Genomic DNA, 20,825 nt, shown 5'->3' on the forward strand with positions numbered 1-20,825 from the left:
GAAGAAAAGGGAAATTGGTACTTTTCGCCTAATGGTACTTTTTTTTAATATTTTAAATTATTTCACTTATCGACATTAAAGTTAGCTGATATGTATCTGAGTGAAGTTTGTGTTAGGAATAGGGTACAATATTTAGGTACCAAAATGTGAGAACTGAACTATAGGTACTTTTTTATTCATCTAATGGTACTTTTTGAATTTTATATGACAATGGACTTAGAAACATGAAATTAAGCATATATGGTCCTAAGTGAGTGAGAATTCTAGGGATAGGCTTTTTGGTACTTTTTCTTTAATCGAATGGTACTTTTTGTAATTTCTTCACCAATGAACCTAGAAACATGAAATAAAGCTTACATGGGCCAGAGTGGGTGGGATCCACAAGTGTCTGCTTTTTGGTACTTTTTCTATATTATAATGGTACTTTTTGAATTTTCTATAATAATGGACCTAGAAATAAATAATTAAGCGTATATGGTCCTATGTGAGTAAAAATTCAAGCGGATACTTCATGGTACTTTTTTTTATTATAATGGTCCTTTTTTTAATTTTCTAGAACAATGGACTTAGACACATGAAATTAAGCATACACGGTCTTATGTCAGTGAGAATTCTAGGGGGAGACTTTTTGGTACTTTTTCTTTAATCGAATGGTCCTTTTTGTAATTTCTTCACCAATGAACCTAGAAACATGAAATAAAGCTTACAGGGGCCAGAGTTGGTGGGCATCTACAAGTGACTGGTTTTTGGTACTTTTTCTATATTATAATGGTACTTTTTGAATTTTTAGAAATATGTAATTAAGCGTATATGGTCCTATGTGAGTAAAAATTCAAGCGGATACTTCATGGTACTTTTTCTTTATTATAATGGTACTTTTTTTAATTTTCTATAACAATGGACTTAGAAACATGAAATTAAGCATACTCGGTCCTAAGTCAGTGAAAATTGCAGGGGGAGACTTTTTGGTACTTTTTGTTTATTCGAATGGTACTTTTTGTAATTTCTTCACCAATGAACCTAGAAACATGAAGTAAAGCTTATATGGACCGGAGTGAGTGGGAATCCACAAGTGCCTGATTTTTGGTACTTTTTATATATTGTAGCGGTACTTTTTGAATTTTCTGTAATAATGGACATAAAAATATGAAATTAATCGTATATGTTCTAAAGTGAGTGACAATTCTAGGGGGCGACTTTTTGGTACTTTTTCTTTGTTCTAATGGTACTTCTTTGAATTTTCTATAACAATGAACTTAAAAACATGACATTAAACATATATGGTCCTAAGTGAGTGAGAATTCTAGGGGGAGACTTTTTGGTACTTTTTCTTTATTCGAATGGTACTTTTTGTAATTTCTTCACCAATTAACCTAAAACCATTAAATTAAGCTTATATGGGAGTGAGTGGGAAACCACAAGTGGGGGCTTTTTGGTAATTTTTATATATTCTAATGGTACTTTTTGAATTTTCTGTAGTAATTTACATAGAAATATGAAAGTGAGTGAAAATTCAATTCCATACTTTTTGGTACTTTTTCTTTGTTCTCATATGTACTTTTGTGAATTTACTATAATAATGGACCTAGGTCCGTTTCCAAAAAACCGAAGAATTTCAAAACCGCGGTTTCGTTTTTTTTGGGGGGTTTTGTGATAATTTTTAAATATTAATTGTTATAGAAACAAAATTAGTTGATAATATAGGAAAGGCTATACAAATTTAAAATTCAAACTTAACGGGTTATGGTTTAGTGAATGCGAATTCAAAAGTGATAATCAATGGTACTATTTGTTTATTGCAATGGTACTTTTTGAATATTTTATAATAAAAAACCTAAAAATTTAAAATTTGGCACACATGATTCTGAATGAATTTGAATTCACAAAAGGTGACTTTAGTGGTAACTTTCTTTTGCATTTTCTATAATAATGGACCCAGAAATATGAAATTAGACATTTACAATCAGATTCACAAAGGGAGACTTAATAGTACTATTTCACTCTTCTAATTGGGGTGGCGAAGCGCACAGGGTCAGCTAGTTATTAATATAATAATAGGTCTGTTCATTTACTTTCCCAATAAATACTTGCAACGAGAGAATAAAATCAAAATTTACAAAATTAATATCTTATGTGCTGTTTTTCTATAGCGATCGAGTACTTTGAGTGGAAATTTAACATTATATAAAAATAAAAATAAAAATTAAATGAACGCTTTTCCAGTAACAATTTTCTTATTTTATTCCTTTTAAAATGTATAAAGACTCACATTTCCTTCAATTTTATTGAAAATTCTTTTTTTGGCATTTTTTCACTACAAAAATAAAATCGATTCACGCAACTTATAGAAGACTGTTTTATAGCAAAATTGTGTTCAGCCATTAATAAATAAAATGGACGCATATGGAGTGACCCATGGTACGGTAAATCAATAAAATCCGATTTCTCATTTATTTAAATATTTGTAGATTGACAATTAATGCATTTTTGGTAAACAAATATTGCAGCAAATTCCTTGATTTTTAAAAAATTTTAATTGTGAATTAAATTTAAAAGAATACAATATGACCAAAGGACATCAAAGGGTGTGAAATGATCAATATCAGAGGAACCATGGTTACTTAATCTAGTGTTTTCTGTGTTTTTGTTCTCAAGCATTAACAATTTAGTATTTCTTTGTAATATATTTACTACAGAAGTTATTTTATTTTAAATTAATTGAAGATTATTAAAAAAATCTTTACTGGAATACAAAAACATACTTAATATATAAATACATACACAAGCAAGTGTAGCAATTCATTTTATATCGTCTGTCATAAATGACAAGGGTACATAAAATGTCATACGTTTGCAACACCTTAAAAAAGTATACATTAGGTTTCCATATACATATATAGTTATACATATGTATCAGTAAATATAAAAAATATGTGTAGTAAATAATACTCTTCCAACTATCTGTTGAACAGATTTTTGCCCAAAGGTTTAGGGCTAAAGTTTATTAAAAACTGTACTAATGTTATTAATGAAATATTTAAAAAATTTAAATAACTTTTAATAATTAATAATACTTATTTGTATACAAACATACATAAATAATTTAATGAGAATTTTAAATTTTGTTTTAAATAATTTTTTCTTAAACTTATTTAAAGCTATGTGGTCATTTAAAATTAATAAAAATGAAGCATAATCTACCACTTACATATTTTGAATAGAGCGAAATCCTAGGAATCCCCACAGAGCATTCTGTTGGTTTTAGTACAAACGGAATATTTATCCACTTGTGTAAGATATAAAAACTATAAAAGTAAAGACAATCTACTTAAGAGTAAAAGTATTTCAACAATAAAAACTACAATCATTTTGTATTTTTTTAGTATGATGGGGTGAGGGATAGGGAGACCGAGTAGGAGCAGGGGGTATGAAGGATATAAAATACATTTGATAAACATGTTATGGAAACAACACATGTTGTAATTACACATACACATCCATACACACACACACACATCAACATTCAAACAGACACACAGACGGATTTATTCATTTACAAAAATATTACTTATATGTACCCGTATTCGTACTTACTGTATCTAACTAAATGCATACATACAAACATACATACGACTACATACATACATACATATTTATATTTAAACAAACAACAAAAACATTATTTAATCATTTTGATAAGGATTGCCTACAGATTTCCTTGTGGATAAAATTTAATAAATTCATACATACATGAAAGTTTCTTTGTGTTTATGTGAGTGTACGTTCGTGTTTTATATTCGTTTCATATAACTTTAAATTCCATGTTTGGTTTATATTATTCTCTTAAATACTCTCTTAAACTTCGAAAATGTTGTCCGATTTATTAGGAGCTTTTCGTATTAGCTTTTTAGCATATTCTCTCTTTTGTTCTCTGAAATCCGAATATTTTTGAAGCTTTTCAAAAAACACACGATTTGTTGCATCAAAGTATGTAGGTAGGTAATTGTGTTGTTTGTGTTTCTTTGACAAAATAGTTAAACCAAAAACAAGAAACCAACTTAAAAAGCTTTTAAACAAATTTTCTTTGATTTTAAATAAAAAATTCATGCAAAATCACGTCATCATAAATAACAAACCACCCATTCATTCATTCAGTCTCGGTTCAACTCAGTCTTTCTTTCTCCAATGAAGACTTGTTTGTTTATCTGTCTGTCTTTCCGTATCCGTAATTCCTGTCCCTTCTGTTTTCCTCTTCGTTTCATTCATTTTTGCATCAGTGTACGTGTGTGTGTGAGTTTTTATGCGTATTGAACTACTAACCTACTGTGTGAGCGTGTGCGTGTGTACGTGGATGATTGTGGATGGATGGATGGATGCATTCACGTATGTGTAAGTATGTTGGAATGTTTGTGTCATTGCACTTTATTTTGTTATTTTGCCACCCATTCACTCAATAAACGTATGGAAAAATAATCTCTGAATGCGGAAACTGTCGTAATTTAAATTGCAACACATACAAACAGACAGACTAACCAACAATCAGACTTGATTACAATATTTGGCGTATCTATAAATTACAGTCAAAATGCAGTAGAGCTGTTATTTAATTAATATAACTGCTAATTTGCTAATATGCACTTACTAACTACACAGAAAAAAGAAATTCATAATTGAAATGAATTATTTAATGTTAATATTATTAATCGAACATGACTTTTTTTAATTCAGAATAAGATTCATAAATAAGTTCAGAGATCGAACTATACTAGTTGTTATAGATGGGATCTCATCAAAAGAGTTCATGATAAATTCAGGAGTACCGCAAGGGTCCGTTCTTTCACCTTCTCTATTCCTTATTTTGCTAAACGACCTAAGATGACAGCAACATTTGCCATTCATATTCATTCAATTACACTATGCAACAAATGAAGACTTTTGGAAAAACACAAGATCATGATAGTATAGGTTCGACTCTACTACCAAAGGGTAGTAAAACACTATACTCAGTTTGTCCATTTTGGTGACCGATTTTTTTTATGGGCCCCCAAATTTTCTGAAAATCAGTGGGACCTCTAAAAAAGGTGTCATCAGTTTTTGGTTAACAGCAATAATATAGCTAAGAGTCCGCGAAATAAATTTTGTTAAAATTTGTTTCCAAGAAATAGCTTTTTCGTGCACTTTTGTTGAAAAAATATAAGAAGAAAAAATTTTTTTTTTACAAAATTTGAAGAGTTACAGACATAACAATAAAATTTGGAAGTAATATAGATCTAAATGTTCTTAAGTCAATGGCATCACTAATGTTGCCATCCTAAAACGGGGAAAATGTGTTCCAAAAACTGAGTTTTTTTTAGAAAATAGCCACTTTGACGTTATTTACAGTATGATAGTAAAAACGTTTTGTATGTATATAAACAACATATAGGGCTATACATCTATGACGAGTTTTTGAGGATCGGTGCTTTGTGTTTTTAGAATTTTTTACTCAAACCTAAAATTTTGTTTCAAAATTGGCCAAGTTTGGATAGGGCTGGGGGTACAATGTCCGCTTAAGTTAATCAGATTTTACTTTATACGTTTTTGCATTAAGTTCTCTTTCCAGATCATAAAAAAATTTATATAGCCACGAAGAAAATTAGTTTTTTATAAAAGAAAAAATATGGGGACTTTTTTGGTAAAAAACTTAAAAAACACACAAACACAAACTTGAAATATATAAAAAGATGCTTCAACTTTGGATGCGTGTAACTTTTTATAGGGACGAAATAATTGTTATCAGGTTTATTTTACTTTCTTTAGAATTTTATAGCAAATATACGTCGTATATAAAAAACAAATTTCGACCTTTCGTTGGCCCATCATATATAAAAAAAAGATCGAGCAAAATTTAAAAAAAAAAAAATAAACTTAAATATCTCTTGAACTAAAAGAGATACCTACAGATAAAAGCATATTTTTGTAGACCTTCTCAAGGACTATCTAATTTCAGCTCATTCGGATCATAAATGGCTTTTTGGCGATTTTTTTTTAAATGTGTGACATTGAGGGTCCACTCACTGATCCCCATTCCGAACACCTCAGCCGAATTAATAATACAGCACAACATAGAAGTGTTGACTTAATCATACTATTTTAACAAAAAATCTTTGTTTTAGCGTCAAAAAATAGTAAAAACGAAAATTGTTAAGGTACAAAGTGATCTTTATGTGCTATTTAAAGTGACTAGACACGTTCAGAATGCATTGATATATTCTCAAGAGTTGTTCAACTTTACCGGAGTTACAACTTTGCTAAATATAGTTAGTGAAAAATTAGGAGACCCTGGAAGTTATTCTAAAAAAAGTAAAAAAAAAAATTTTTCTTCCTATATTTTTTCAACAAAAGTGCACGAAAAAGCTATTTTTTGGAAAAAAAAATTGTATTAAATATTATTTGGCGGACTCTTAGCTTTATTATTGCCATATAAAGTTAAGCCGTATCACAAAGTCTGAATTAGCTGTTAACCAAAAATTTATGACACCTTTTTTAGAGGCCCAACTGATTTTCAGAAACTTTGGGGGCCCATAAAAAAAAATCGGTCACTAAAATGGACAAACTGAGTATAGGGTTTTACTACCCTTTGGAAGAGTCGAACCTATATAGTCATGATTAGGGATGCCAATCCCGAAATCCCGATCCCGAAAATCCCGGGATTTTTCGGGATCGGGATTTCCCGAATCCCGGGATTTGTGAAAAAGAATCCCGGGATTTTTCGGAATTAACAAATCCCGAAATATTATGAGATTTTTGATATTTTAGGAAGATTTTTGAAGCACCCAAAATACTTAGAAAAATAAATTTCAGCATATTTATAATACTAATCTCGCTTCAAATCCAAACGCAGCCAGATTTTTTCATTTGAATCAGGGAGCAGCACGTCTCCCTTGCATTAACAGGCTTTTACACAATTTACACTTTTACGAAATTTATGTTCAAGTTATTTTCTGAAGGGGACTAGGGGCAAATGCAGCCCGATTTCCGCAGTATTCTACAGTATAATTTCAGAGTACTTACAACTTATTTTGTGCAAAATTGTATAAGGATTGCCGCATAATCAAGATATTTATGACTGCTCAAACAGTACTCCGGGGGACAATTGTATGGAGCTAGCGGAAATCATGGATCATTTATTTTAATTTAATGCATTAGTTTTTGATTTGTTATATTTTTACTTAAATATATTAATGAAATTAATTGTTTTTATTGTTGAATTTGATGTTTTTGACGTTTAAGTAAAATCCTGAAGTCCCGAAAAATCCCGAAAAATCCCGGGGATCCCGGGATTTACATTTCTAAAATCCCGAATCCCGGGATTTGTAAAACCCAGTCCCGTTTGGCATCCCTAGTCATGATCTTGTGTTTTTTTCACTGTTGCACTGTGTTATAGACCAATCCTGTCGGAGATTGTGTCAATTAAGCGAAATATAAATGATTCCCTTATGAAAATCTCTGAATGGGGTCGTGCGAATAGGACAGCTTTCAACGCTCGCAAGACTCAGTGTTGCATGTTGACACAAAAACTAATGACAGACCATGTCGCATCATCTGTATGTTAAATTTTTGGATTTTGAGATTACATATTATATATTTATAGTACACTTCGAAAGCTCTTTCTAATGGTATCATCAGTTTTATCCCAAATTGTATAACTACAGTTTGATCCCCTTTAAGGTACAAAAATCAAAAAGTACCACACACCTATCCATTTATTTTGTGCAATTACATATTAGGTCAAACACTAAAAAATGTTTTGTAATGATCATCATAAAACAAACAAAGTTTTATTTTAGTAGGGTAATAAATTCACTTTTTACTGTGAATCGTTGCAAAACATTTATTTTTTATGTAAAAAAGTCATATTAAAACTTTGAAATGTAATTGATTTTATAGTAATTATATTACTTTTTATTAAATTCCATAGCCTTTTTCTATGAATTCATATATTATATTAATAAAATAATCAGCCATGTGATGAAAAACGATCCACAGTAGTATGAGAAAAAAAAAGAGGGAAATAAATCTGTAACTTCTAAATCCTAACTCCGATTTGAATGAAATTTCACATGCGCAAAGAGGAAGTGCAGTCGAGTTTAAGTTTTAAATTTGGACTTCAGAGCCCACCAGGAGCGGGAGCAGGGGTTCCCAAAGTAGGACACCTCGGGTATGTTAAATTTCTAAAATGATCCTATTTCTTCGTCTGTGTTCCGATTTAAAAAAATTACACATATAGAATCTCCTCGTCGAGCACTACATAAAACCTCGTCGTAGCTAACAATTATCTCTTATAGCTTAGGAGATATTCGCATTTGAAAATTTAATTTTCAACATTTTTACCCACCCTACTCCAGTTTTTTGGTGACCGCGGTTCCAAATATTCCCTAATTTTATCCATTTTTCTTTTATAGGATTAACAATATATGTATATATCAAATAAAGAAAGAAGTGTTTAAAAATCATGACTGAGTCCAAAGTTACATGTATTTGAATTTAAAAAAATTAAAAAAGGCGATTTTTCGCAATTTTTTTGGGAAAAAAGTACTTTTATTCTTTTTAAGTTATCTAAAAATTTTCTAAGAGGATGTATAATGAATTTGTACTTTTTGCAAAGCTAACTTTACGTCAAATATTTTAAATGAAAAAAAATTTATACTTTTTGATACCAAGGGCACCAGGTCCATTCAAAAAATGCGTATTTTTTATGTAAAATTCAACTTTAGGGCAAAAATTCTCAAATCGCATAATCGATATCAAAGTATAGTAACCTATTTTAGGTGGCCCAATATGTTCTTAATCATTTTGTAAAGGCTTCCGATAACCCCGCCCCTGGTATGGATATTATAACCAAAAAATTAAAAAATACCATTTTTGGAATTTTTCAATACTTTTTCCTGATTCCAATTTTTATAAGTGTAAAATTTCATAAAAAAATATTCATAAATAAAAATTTTATTTCAATTTGAAAAATTTGTATCTACACAGAAAAAAGTTTCAACATAAATATTATGATTCGAATTCATTGATTTCAATTCATAACATTTATAAATAATTTCTTAATTTCTAGTATGATTTTTTTAATATTTTATGTTTTGAAATAAAATCTAGAAGGCTTGAAAAATATAATTTAAATTTCATTTTTATTTTTATGTTGTTCAAAAATGTTTGAAATTTTTCATGGAAAATTTTTAGTTTTTTTATGATTTTCAGCTACAAAATGATATAAAAAGCGCGAAAATTATTAAATTGATTTAAGAGGATGAAATGCTTTTATATTTATGAATGTTTTATTATGTTTAATGATAATTTTTAAGTTTCAGATATTCTCCTTTTTATCTTAAAATATATGGCTATTATGCAAATATTCTTGCACTAATTCATTATATAATACAATTATAATGCAATTTATTAAAAAAATTAAGTAAAAAAAAGCAAAAATTTCCGTCATGTAAAATTTTATAATATTTATGAACATGTTCTTATTTTGAATGAAATAAGTTTGGGAAAAAAAAGTCAAGTTCGATTAATAATATTTATTACAAAATTCATTCCAATTATGAATTTCTTTTTTCTGTGTATGCAAAAACTCAATAAAAAGCATTTTTTGTCATATTTTTCAAAAAAGTATTCCATGAATTTTTTAATTGTCAAAAGTTATATACATTTTTGAAAAGTAGACAAAATCCTCTATCCTCTATATATAATATGTCTACCTTGTGTTTTTTACGTTGCAAATTAATTAGGGAAAACTTAACAACTCGCAGATAATTTACCTAACATAGAAATTCATAAAAAAGCATGTTGCCTACATTACACCATTTTTATGAATGTAAATAACAGTGCACTGCAGTTAGGGTTTGGGGTCTTGTGGTTAACAGTTCGAGAACTGATTTCCAATTTTAGAAATAACCTCATGTTTGGGGATCATTTTTGGAAATTTCTTGCTATTAAATAATAGTAACTTGGAATAGTATTACAAGGACTTCCTCCCAGTGTTGAGATTTTGCTGTACCAGTTTCACGAAATTTTTTATAACTTTTGAATATTGATCACAGATAGTTTTTTGCTTAAATCCAGTTATAAATTTTGGTTTTCAAAATTTTTGTAAATCTTGACTGTAGCCATTTTTTCTAACTATTTTGAAAAGTAACTATGAGAAAAAATTACAAAAAGAAATTATCAAAATAAAATAAATATGTCTGCTTTTACACAGGGCAATTTTTCTTGCGCAAGTCTAGAGTTTATAGGAGAGAGAGGCAAGAAGAAAGAAGAGGGGTACACACTTGCTTGTACTGGCAAGTCTCTTCAAATTTCTTTTGTTTTCTCATTTTCAATATGGCGTCTATTAGGTTTTGATATACAAAATTGCTCACAGACTTGCTGTGTGTAAACAGACGAGCAAGTTTAAAAGGGAATCGACGAGACTTGCTTCAAGTAAACTTGCCCTGTGTAAAAGCAGACTATTGAAAAAACTGTGAATGTTTTCGTTTTGGTTTTAGTCGTCATGCAGAAGTTTTTTTTCCAATGCTGAGAAGTATAACCCCATTCTATAAATGAATTTTGGTTAAAAATTATAAAATTTGCTAGATAGTCTGACCAAAACCCACCGTCAGTTTCCGATATGGCCATAATAAATACAAATTCTCTCCAATCCAAACAGGCCAATAAGTGATTTTAATTTAAAAGTCGAAACTGAGTGGTCTACTAAGTAGTTACAAAATCAATTTCCTAAAAGTCTAAATCATCCTCAATATTATTTGCATTCGCTGCATTTTAATTGATCCAGTACCCAGTCAAATTATTTGGAAGTAGTAATTCAAAGTCAATGTAATTTTTAGAACTTCTTAAGCATTCTTTCATTCTAAATGCCTTTCTAAATTCAAACAAATTCACATAATAATGTTATTTTTTTAAATTTTAATCATAATAAGGCATTTATTAAAATCGATGAAATTTTTTCAAATGTATTGCATTAAGTTTTCTTTGGTATCGATATCAGAAAATGTTTACATTGGGTGTATGACTTAAAAATGCCGGGATTTTTAAAAATGTATAGCTTTTATTTTGTAACATTTGTACAATATAAATTTATTCAAAGTATTGGCGATTGTTATATATCGATGGCTTAATATAGAAACTTTTGGTTACTTTACAGGAGAGGGAAAAACTCAATAATACCAGAAAGTGAAAAAAAACAACAACAAAATCGTCTTTATAGGTCTCTCAGCATCAATTCGTATGGTAACCAATATCCCTGCTATTGGATGAATCCTGCTGTTTGCAAACGTTACCAACAAAAATATGAATGAAGAATAATATTTTTAAACAATTTGTTCATTTATTTCAGCAACAGATAAATGTATATTACATGTACATTTAAAATTAAATGTACACAATATTATTATTAAAAAATATATTTTTATATAAAAATCTTATTTACATATTTATATATAGATTTTTTTTCAACTTGAGTTGAGAAAATTTATATTCACATCTATAACAAAAAACCAAAAAAAAAATACTTAAATTAACTTGTACTGAATTTCTATACATTAGTAAATTAAAGATAATATACCAAATTATATATGTATATGTACATAAATTTTACATTTAATTTATATGTATTAACAAAAATGAATTGTAAATAAACTTATTTGAATTTAAATGTATGTAACAAAAAATTTAGTTTATTGGACCAAAACGAAGTATTAGCACGTCAAGACTTATCGTCCGTATCGCTGGATTCGTAGCGTTTTGACATCAAATCCGATTTAGTAGAAACTAAAATATTATTACATATAGCCTTATTGCGAAGATTAATATCCTCAGTGAGTAATAGTAAATTTCGTACATGTTCTTTGGCTTGCAGGCAGCAGTTTATGATGCTGTCATCTGCTGAATTGATATCCACCAAACGTTGACGTTCATCTAAAGCAGATTGAGCTAAATGTATGAGTAGAAATATTAATATTAAATAACTATTTTCCAAATAAGAATATTTTCAGGCAACTTGCCTTGCAAATGAGAAGAGTCATTTTCAAATTTAGAATTTAAATATTTAATAGCGCGAACAGCACGAGTTTTAACACCTTCCTGTAAACCCGAACGCATTTTCAGTCTATCCAATTCTTGCAGCACCGCATAAGGTACATACAACATACTGCCTTTGGTATCTGCGATTTATATTCATTATTAAGCGAAGTTCAATGGCAGAGTGTTTGTTTTACTTACCACATAGTTTCATTTTCGTTAAATCTTCCAGAAAGGACATGTCTCTTAATAGGACATTTGTGTCCACTATGAAATAGTAGTAATCTTTTTGCCATTTTTTATTATTATCTTTAAATTTTTCCGCCGAAAAACGCAAAAGATTTTCATTGACTGTATCATAAATATCACCCATTGTTTCATTTTTATTTCCATCGATTGTTTTAAGTAGAAGTTTATTCGATTTTTCTATCACGAAAGATGAGGACTCACTACTCGTTATCTGAAAGTCACACACAACATACAAAATTTTTATTAAATAAATTGACGATAGAATAATATATAAATATGTACCTCGATTGTCTCTTCATCCTTTACAATGGGTTGCCAATCCATAGCTTCGACTTCTATACAAACAATAAAAACAATGTAGAAAATTACATGAAATAGCATAAATACGATTTAAGTTTACCATCGTTAATTGTATTGTTGGCAGTTTGGTATAAAGAGGAATTATTGTGACCAGTTTGGTGATTGTCTTCTAACTGTGGTAATGTTGTATTGTTATTATTATTATTCATCTCTGTAGAGGATTTAGTAGTTTGATGTAATGTATCTGGATCATTTGTAGATTTACATGGTTGTTGTTGTGAAAGCAACGACTGTTTCAATCGATCCAAACGAGAATTCGCTGAAAACAAAATTACAAATTATATACATACATATATACATATATTGAACAGGGTTTCAAGATTTTATGCGTCTTAAAAATCCCCAATAACATTTATTAATAAATTTTGTTATTTCTATATTATTATATATATATTATTATATATATATTATTATATATATATTATTATACTATATTATTATACTATATTATTTTTTCAACTAATAGAAGTTTCATTTGTAAATTATTATACTGAATAATACCGTTTCATATAAAATCTGTACAAGGAGAGACAAAAAAAATTAATTAAAATGATTTTCTTTCTTTAATAGTCGTTATTTTTAAAAATAGAAAGCTACAAATTTGTGAAGACGTGTTGTTGATGTAGCAGCATAAACAATTTTACAATAATCAATCTGGGTGCTTTGCTTGTTCAAGTCCAAGAAATTGTGCTAATTCAACAGGATGAGTCCATAAATCCATAGGACTTAGTAAAGTAGGGTTTTCTGAACAGTTAAATATGTGCAGGGTGCCATGCGGACCCTGACCACAACGATGCGCTGTACCAATATCCATTAAAAACTAAATTTTGAATTTTTTGGTGTTACGCGCTTTTACATTTCAGGTGACAATTTATTATCAGTTTGTATTAATATCACAAATATGTAGATGGTTTTAATTTGAGAGTGCAGCCAATTCTAGCATGCTTTACTCATATTATTTAATTTGACGATTTTAGAGGTCCAAGATGACACTGTTTAAATATTTTTTTCTAATATTTGAAATAAAGTTTTTTAATTTAAGAAATAATTTTCCTTATAATTGTGGAGCTTGAGGTCACTTTTTTATAAATATTTGTATTTTTTTTATTTATCTTTGTGTAGCATCTTCCTGAAGATGCTCGAAAAATTAGACTATAATTTAAGGAATATATTAAAGATACTGAGGGTATTCATTTAAAAAAAATGGAAAATTACACTCTGATTTTTTTACATTTTAAAAAACAAACACAAGAAAAAAAATTCAAAAAAAAGTTGTATTTTTTTGTGGAATTTTGTTCATGTTTTTGTTGTGTAAAAGTGTAAAAAAAGAGTGTAATCCAATTCCATTTTTTTTAAATGAATAACCTTAATGTATAGTTATGTTTTAACCTAATGTTATATTGACAGTTTTCATACAAAAATTATTTTTACAGACAGTATAACTTGATTTAAAGTCATGTCGTTTTTTTTGTTTTTCTTTTAAAACCCCTACGAAAATCCCCGTTTGCCTTTTTTTGGCATATAATCGTATCAACAACCAATTAGAAAAGAGCTCAAAGCAGAATATCAAAAAAAGTGTTGAAAAACAGAAAACTTGCCTTTTGTTTAGATGTCACAATTTGTTAGTACAAAAAATAAAACATGATTTTTAGTCATGACTTAAAGTCATAATGTAAATGCCCCCTAAAAGTTAACATATAACCAGGCATGGGGGTTGGAGTTTTAAATATTTTCCTTTACATACATACAAGCTGAGGAGTATTTTAGTGTGCTGTTAGACATTAAAAACATATTTTGATGTTTTGAATAGAGGATCTGTCTCATACGATCACTATATTCCAACATATTAACTTACCAGATCCTCGTGGATACGTAGGAATATTTAAATTTTTTGGAGTACCAAGTTCCGACTGATTTAATTTCCTTTTCATATTTTTAGTTTTTACATTTTCTTCAGTAAGCTTGTTGATGGACTCCTGGACTGCTGATGAAGATAAACGTTTTTTATTATCATTTGATTTTCTAGCTGGTTTGAACTGAGTTGTATTTATTAAACTAGATGATTTATTGTCTGCTACACTCGATTTTTCATCAATTGTTTTCTTTGACATGTTGAAAGGCATTTTACAAATTTCTTTAATCTTTTTTACAATACCAGTTCGTATATTGCTTAGGGTGGAGCTACTATCTTCGTCCATGTTTTGTAAATTCTCTGGGTTATTATTTGTAACTAAAGATTTGGAGGGTTCATTGGCTGCTGTAACTGTTTCTGCTGTGGCCATTTTCCCTGATGTCGTTGAAGAATCGGAGAGACGTATTTTCTTCACTGATTCCAATGTAGATGATGCTTTCACACTTTTAACTGAGATTTCCACCTCTTTTGGAAAACTCGAACTTTGTGGTCTTTTAGTGGCCTTTTTGGGCGATTTATCAGTTACTTTTGTTGAGGAGCTTGTTGATGGTTGATCTTTCAATTGGTTCTCTTGATCTTTAGATTTTGTTTCCAAATCTTTAGAATGGCGTGTGGTACGAGTGGTATGTTCTCGAGTTTTGCTAGTTTTTAAATTATGTTGCAGTCTTTTTAAACGATCCTGAGCTGGAGTTTTACTAGATTTATTTACTAAAACATAAGAAATGTTAAGAATCATTTCAAGATGAAAATTTATTCATCTTACTTGATAATTTTGGGGGTGAGACTTGTTTCTCAGATTCTCCTACTTCGTTTAGCGGCAGCCATTGCGTCTCACCAGTGGCCTTATTAAACATATAAAACCGTCCCGGGCGACTCTTGGAAGCCAGACGAATCCAATCGTCTTTCTTCTTTTTATCTTTGTTTTCCATTTTTAAAAAGGTGCTCAATTTTTATAATATATTTGACAATTTTTAGAGTAAACTATTTATTTATTTGTAAAGCAAAACAGATTAGTGATGTAAAATAATTGATTATTTGGCTATTGTGTGCTCATTACCGACTGCTTTTTGAGTACTCGATACTCAAAAGTACCCACTCAATAATTTCAGAGTTGCATTTTTCTTTAAAAATTAAGTTACAAAAAGTGCAAGTGTGAAAACAGAAATAAAAAATTAAAAAAAATGTGTAGTAAAACATAGGTACATTCTATAGTGTGGATAGTTGAATAGTGTGGTCTCAACTTAGTTATGTTAAAATTAAAATTAGCATTGGTAGACACTGTCGTAATTTTTATCAATTTGTTTTATGAGTAACCAGTAATCATTAAGGTTGCGTTTACACATGCAAGTAGATTGATGAAAGTTGAGAATACGTATTATTATCGAAAATACATCGAATTGTCATTTGCGGCTTGAAACCAAATTTTATTAATAACAACAAAGTGTTACCATGATATTCATTCCCACGACAGCTGGTTCTACGCACCGGAATGACCCGAGTTCACTCGGCCAAGGGCTGTCAACCCAGCAAACACTGCTGATACAACAACAACAACCATGATATTCAAATACAAACATTTCTGGTGAAATTGTTAACAATTTTTATAGATATTAGTAAAATTTTATTTATAAAAACTAATGAAATTGGTATTTTTACGAAAATGATAAGCATTAGTGGCCATTTGAACTATATTCTTTTACAAAAATACATAAAGTTAGTTAAAAATATAATTATTATTTTACCACCACCTGTTAAATTTTTCTAACACTATTTATTGGCAATTTGTCGTTACTTGTATGAAAGTGTCGAAAATCACTGTTCACCTAAATTCGCTAGACAGTGAGCTGCAGGTGGCTGCACAAGGCGAATTTATACAAGGTGGAGTCAGTCAAACAGCTGATAATTTTTTTTTTCGCTTTTTGGTTTTAACAGTTGTCAAAGCTTGTTTTTATATTTAAATATCTACATATTCTAATCGTATTAACAAACTATTTATTTTTTACATAAATAAGTAAAGCTCTCACTATACAATTATCTACACTACATTAAGTTTTAATACATATTTGTTTATTTTTTCATTTTTGTTTTTTGACATTTGTTAATTGTATTTGTAGAACTGATAGCACCTTGTATAAATTCGCCTTGTGGCTGCATGTATGATAGTGTTAGTGCAAAAGTGTGAGTGTTTTCGAACTGTTACTTGCATGCAGGACTGCCAGATGAATTTGGGAAAAAATCGTCAATATGCCGATAAAAAAAAGAAAAAAACGTCATTTCGAATTTTAAAAATCGGAGAATTAAAAAGGTCAAGATTTCTAACAGGAATTTTAAATTTCTATTTAAAAAGTGAACGAAAACATCACTAAAATAAAATAGTAAAGCTCAATTTAATTATAATATAAGGTCTCATTCAGAAGTTTTTTTAATTTAAAATAAAACACATAAAATAGAATTTAATGTGACCCGAAAGAACAATCTCTGACATTACTTTTTAAAGATAATTTCATTAAAATATAGCACTACGCTTTAGGTGGTCCATTGGGAAGGTAATAATGCCTGAGATTAAAGCATAAATTCTAGCTTGGCGGCTTCAATTGAATAGGGTAATGTCATTATATTCTGAATAAATTTTGTCAAAATAGAAAAAGTTGCTTTAGAATTTTCACGTTTTATTTCAGTAATTTATTTACAAAAATTGATTTAAAATCTAAAAATTTTAATTGACAAAATTCAAATCTAAATATTGCTTTTCATATTCACCAACAAAATGAGAAAATTCTTTAACTTTTTCATAAAATAGTACCATATTTTCATAATGCAGAAAATCGTAATTTTCGGGAAAGAAATCGTCAAATTGCTATTTTTGAAACCAAAAATCGTCAAAATGACGATAAATCGTCAAATCTGGCAACTATGCTTGCATGTATAAACGCTAGCTAAGTTTTCAAAACGTTATAAACTCTTCTCTTTACTCTTGACATTAGTGGTGAATTAAAATGTTTCCCACCAATTCTAGCTAATTCAACAACCAACTATAAAAGTTATTCTTAAACAACAAGAGAGGTATATTCGGCTGTGCCGAATCTTCACCGAATCTCCTCACCAAATTAATCAACCATATATTTGATTGGGAAAGACAATTTATTGATAATTTTATATTTTTAATTTGAAATCAAAGCTAAATGTTTGTGGGTATATATGTATGTAGTTGTTATATATTTATAGTGCCACCGTTTTGTGTTGAAATTACAGGATGATGAAATGATTTTCGGATAATTATTGTTACGGACCGGTTGGTCTGGCGAGGTTTCCCAGTAGCTCGGGCATGTTTTGACCTCAGGCGGTTCCAACCCTACTCACCAGCCGCGTATCCGAACTCTAATCAAAAATGATAACACTACTACACAAAACTGACACTACACTCACTATACCACACGAAGAATGTCCAGGGACAGATGTTGGCCCCTATGTTGCCCTCCCAACCATGTCGTAGGCGCATCCGCTCATATATTCCTACGACCCAATACCCGCTAGACCACTTCTCCACTTACCTTTCCATCATTGCCTGTACCTTGCTAATTTAAGAAACCAAGAATAATTATAAATTTATTACATATTTTTTTATTAATAATTTTCTTAACCCTAAACAAGAATATATAAAAAAAACATGTAAACAATAAACACAAATATTTTATTTAACATCACCTCTTCAAATCTTCTTTTAGCCGTTACTTTTCTTTTTGTATGTTTCTCTTTACTATTATCATATATTTTATAAATGTTATTATTTATCTTTTCTTTTATCCTAGGGCTCAAATATTTTGCTTTATTTTTGAAATTTTTGCGAATTTACGATTTTTATCTACATATAAAGGAGCTCCCTGAATTGTAGTACTATTGACTGCCATTGCACAGTGATATTTAACATTTCCGCGGTTTATCTGGGCTCTAGATATTTAATAATTTTCGTATTATATTTCTTTTTAGTTTTACGGCAATCGAGGGACTAGTGTAACTAAACCAAAGAACACAAACACATAAACTAGACATTAAACGTTACACTCATAATTCGTTTGTCACAATATCACGAAATACACTTAAAACTAACTTAAATCTAATTTATTGTTGTTTCTTATCTATTTATTTATTTGTTCATTTATTATTTAAAAAAAATTCCAATTTCAGTTTCCTTTTTAACTTTTCGTTGCCCGACACTAGAGACTTATTTTGAAGCTATTTAAAATGATTCTCGTCCAAATTTAATTAAAATGTTTGCCACACTTATTGCCAATTTGTAGTTATATTTTATAATTTGAATAAAGTGGTTACTAAAATAGTTACCTGGCTATTTTCCTTCTGTGTAGTTCTGGCCAAGATTTCAGATTTATTGATCACGTATTTAGAAAATAGCCAGCTACAAAAAACACAATTTTAGTTTAAAAAAAAAACTATATTTTCTTTTGTTAACTTACGATTTGTTCAATAATAATTTTTAATATTTATTTGCCAGAACTTGTTCAATTTTCTCTTTTACACAGACTTGTCCTTAAATTGAATATAACTCCGTCCCACGTCTTATCTTGACAACTTTATTTTTGACTTTGACGATATTTACATATTTTTGCCATTATTTACTAAAAAAAATGCTAGTTGCCAAATTTTCCCTTGCTATTTATCTATAAATATATAGGCGCAAGATATATATATATATATATATATATATATATATATATATTATATATGTATTTCCCCGACATTTTAAATATTTATTATCACAATTTTCCCGCTTTGATTCCATATATGTATCTATTCTTGCGGTTTCCTATTTACATAAGGGTCCTAAAATCCCCTCTTCAGCCCTACACAATACTACCTATCATTTTCAAATAACAGGCTCACATAAATTTTAACAAGTATTGTATTTTCATTCATAATTTTACAATCTTTATAATTATCTATATTCAAATAGTTTTGAATGAAAATACAACACTGTAACTTTACACATATGTTTACTAAACACAGCCACTACAATTGAATATATAAACAGCTGACACACACATTTACATATACTAAGTACGACAACGAAGAAGACAATAGACACACATGAACACAAACAAAACAAGCAAAAGAAATAATTACACGAAAATTAAATAAATGTGACAAAACTAAAACACACATTAAGTAAACAACATAAATACAAAAATATAAATAAGGCAACTAAAGACATAAAGTTAATGACATACAAAAAACAAGAATACACATTAATGAAACATAAATCGGCCTAGAAGATTATAAAAACCCACCCGCAACAAAACTCCGGGTTCGCTGGTGCCAGCCAGAGGGAACGGTGTGCGGGTCATAATTGGTTCTGAAACCCAACGTGGGGAACTCTCACACCCTGAGATCAAGAGTCTCGGCTCTACATAAGAGTTAGCCGGGCAATAAAAAGTAAGTATATGAAAAATAATTGGTATTATCTCATAATAAATTTTATGTTTTTAGGAAACCTCGCAAGTGTACTTCATGTCATAGGTGAGCTTTGGGTGGATCTTAGCTCCTGTCCCAAGACTGAAAGCACTCTGCTGAATTTGTTTCACGAGGAAATAAAAACATAGAGGCAACCCTTTAAACTAAATTTAAATAAGTTTCTTGTTACTGTCATAAGATCAGTAGGGCACAGACGCGTGCCTATTATATGAAAACGAGCGCTCCTTTTGAAGCAGAGAAAAAACGGGCCACACCTCTAGAATTCTATTCCTGGTCAAAGAAAACTTCATGCTCAGAACTGGCTATAATCTCTGGAATCTTTTAAAGAGTAAAAGTTTCAGAGATTTTAGATCATTATCAAAATATCACCTACGGGAAGTACTAACTATTATTAATTTTAAATATAAGCATTTACTTTGTGAATCTTTTTGTTTCTTTTTCAGGTTTAAATTGAAGGACTAGCACAACATGGATATTAAATCTATATTGCACAACTTTAAACCTACATATGTGTATAAATAAAAACACAAAAGACATCACAACTTAAACACTATATCACAGAATTTATCACAGTTTTCCTAAATCTACTATTGCGGTTTTCCATCACTAATTTTATTGCACAATTGTGGACTAGACAAAATCTATCACCGTTTCTTGGCTTCGTAATCCTGACAATCTTCAACAATGGTATTCATAAAATAAATATACAGACTGGTGGAAACTTTCATTATTAATTGATACATTAGACGATTAG

The 20,825-nt window shown here is 29.4% G+C and overlaps 1 protein-coding gene across 1 annotated transcript; it reads right to left on the bottom strand.

The window, feature by feature from the left end:
• Positions 1-11,533: 11,533 nt before the first annotated feature.
• On the bottom strand, positions 11,534-15,584 carry Swt1 (Swt1 RNA endoribonuclease). Its single transcript, XM_065508477.1, has 7 exons — positions 15,348-15,584; positions 14,528-15,292; positions 12,713-12,931; positions 12,595-12,647; positions 12,265-12,523; positions 12,048-12,206; positions 11,534-11,976 (listed from the first exon to the last, which is right to left on the bottom strand). Exons 1-7 carry the CDS (start codon positions 15,511-15,513, stop codon positions 11,750-11,752), a joined length of 1,848 nt encoding a protein of 615 aa, XP_065364549.1. The 5' UTR covers positions 15,514-15,584; the 3' UTR covers positions 11,534-11,749.
• Between the last annotated feature and the right edge of the window lie 5,241 nt (positions 15,585-20,825).

This window comes from Calliphora vicina, chromosome 4, assembly GCF_958450345.1.
Source record: "Calliphora vicina chromosome 4, idCalVici1.1, whole genome shotgun sequence".
NCBI lineage: Eukaryota > Metazoa > Arthropoda > Insecta > Diptera > Calliphoridae > Calliphora > Calliphora vicina.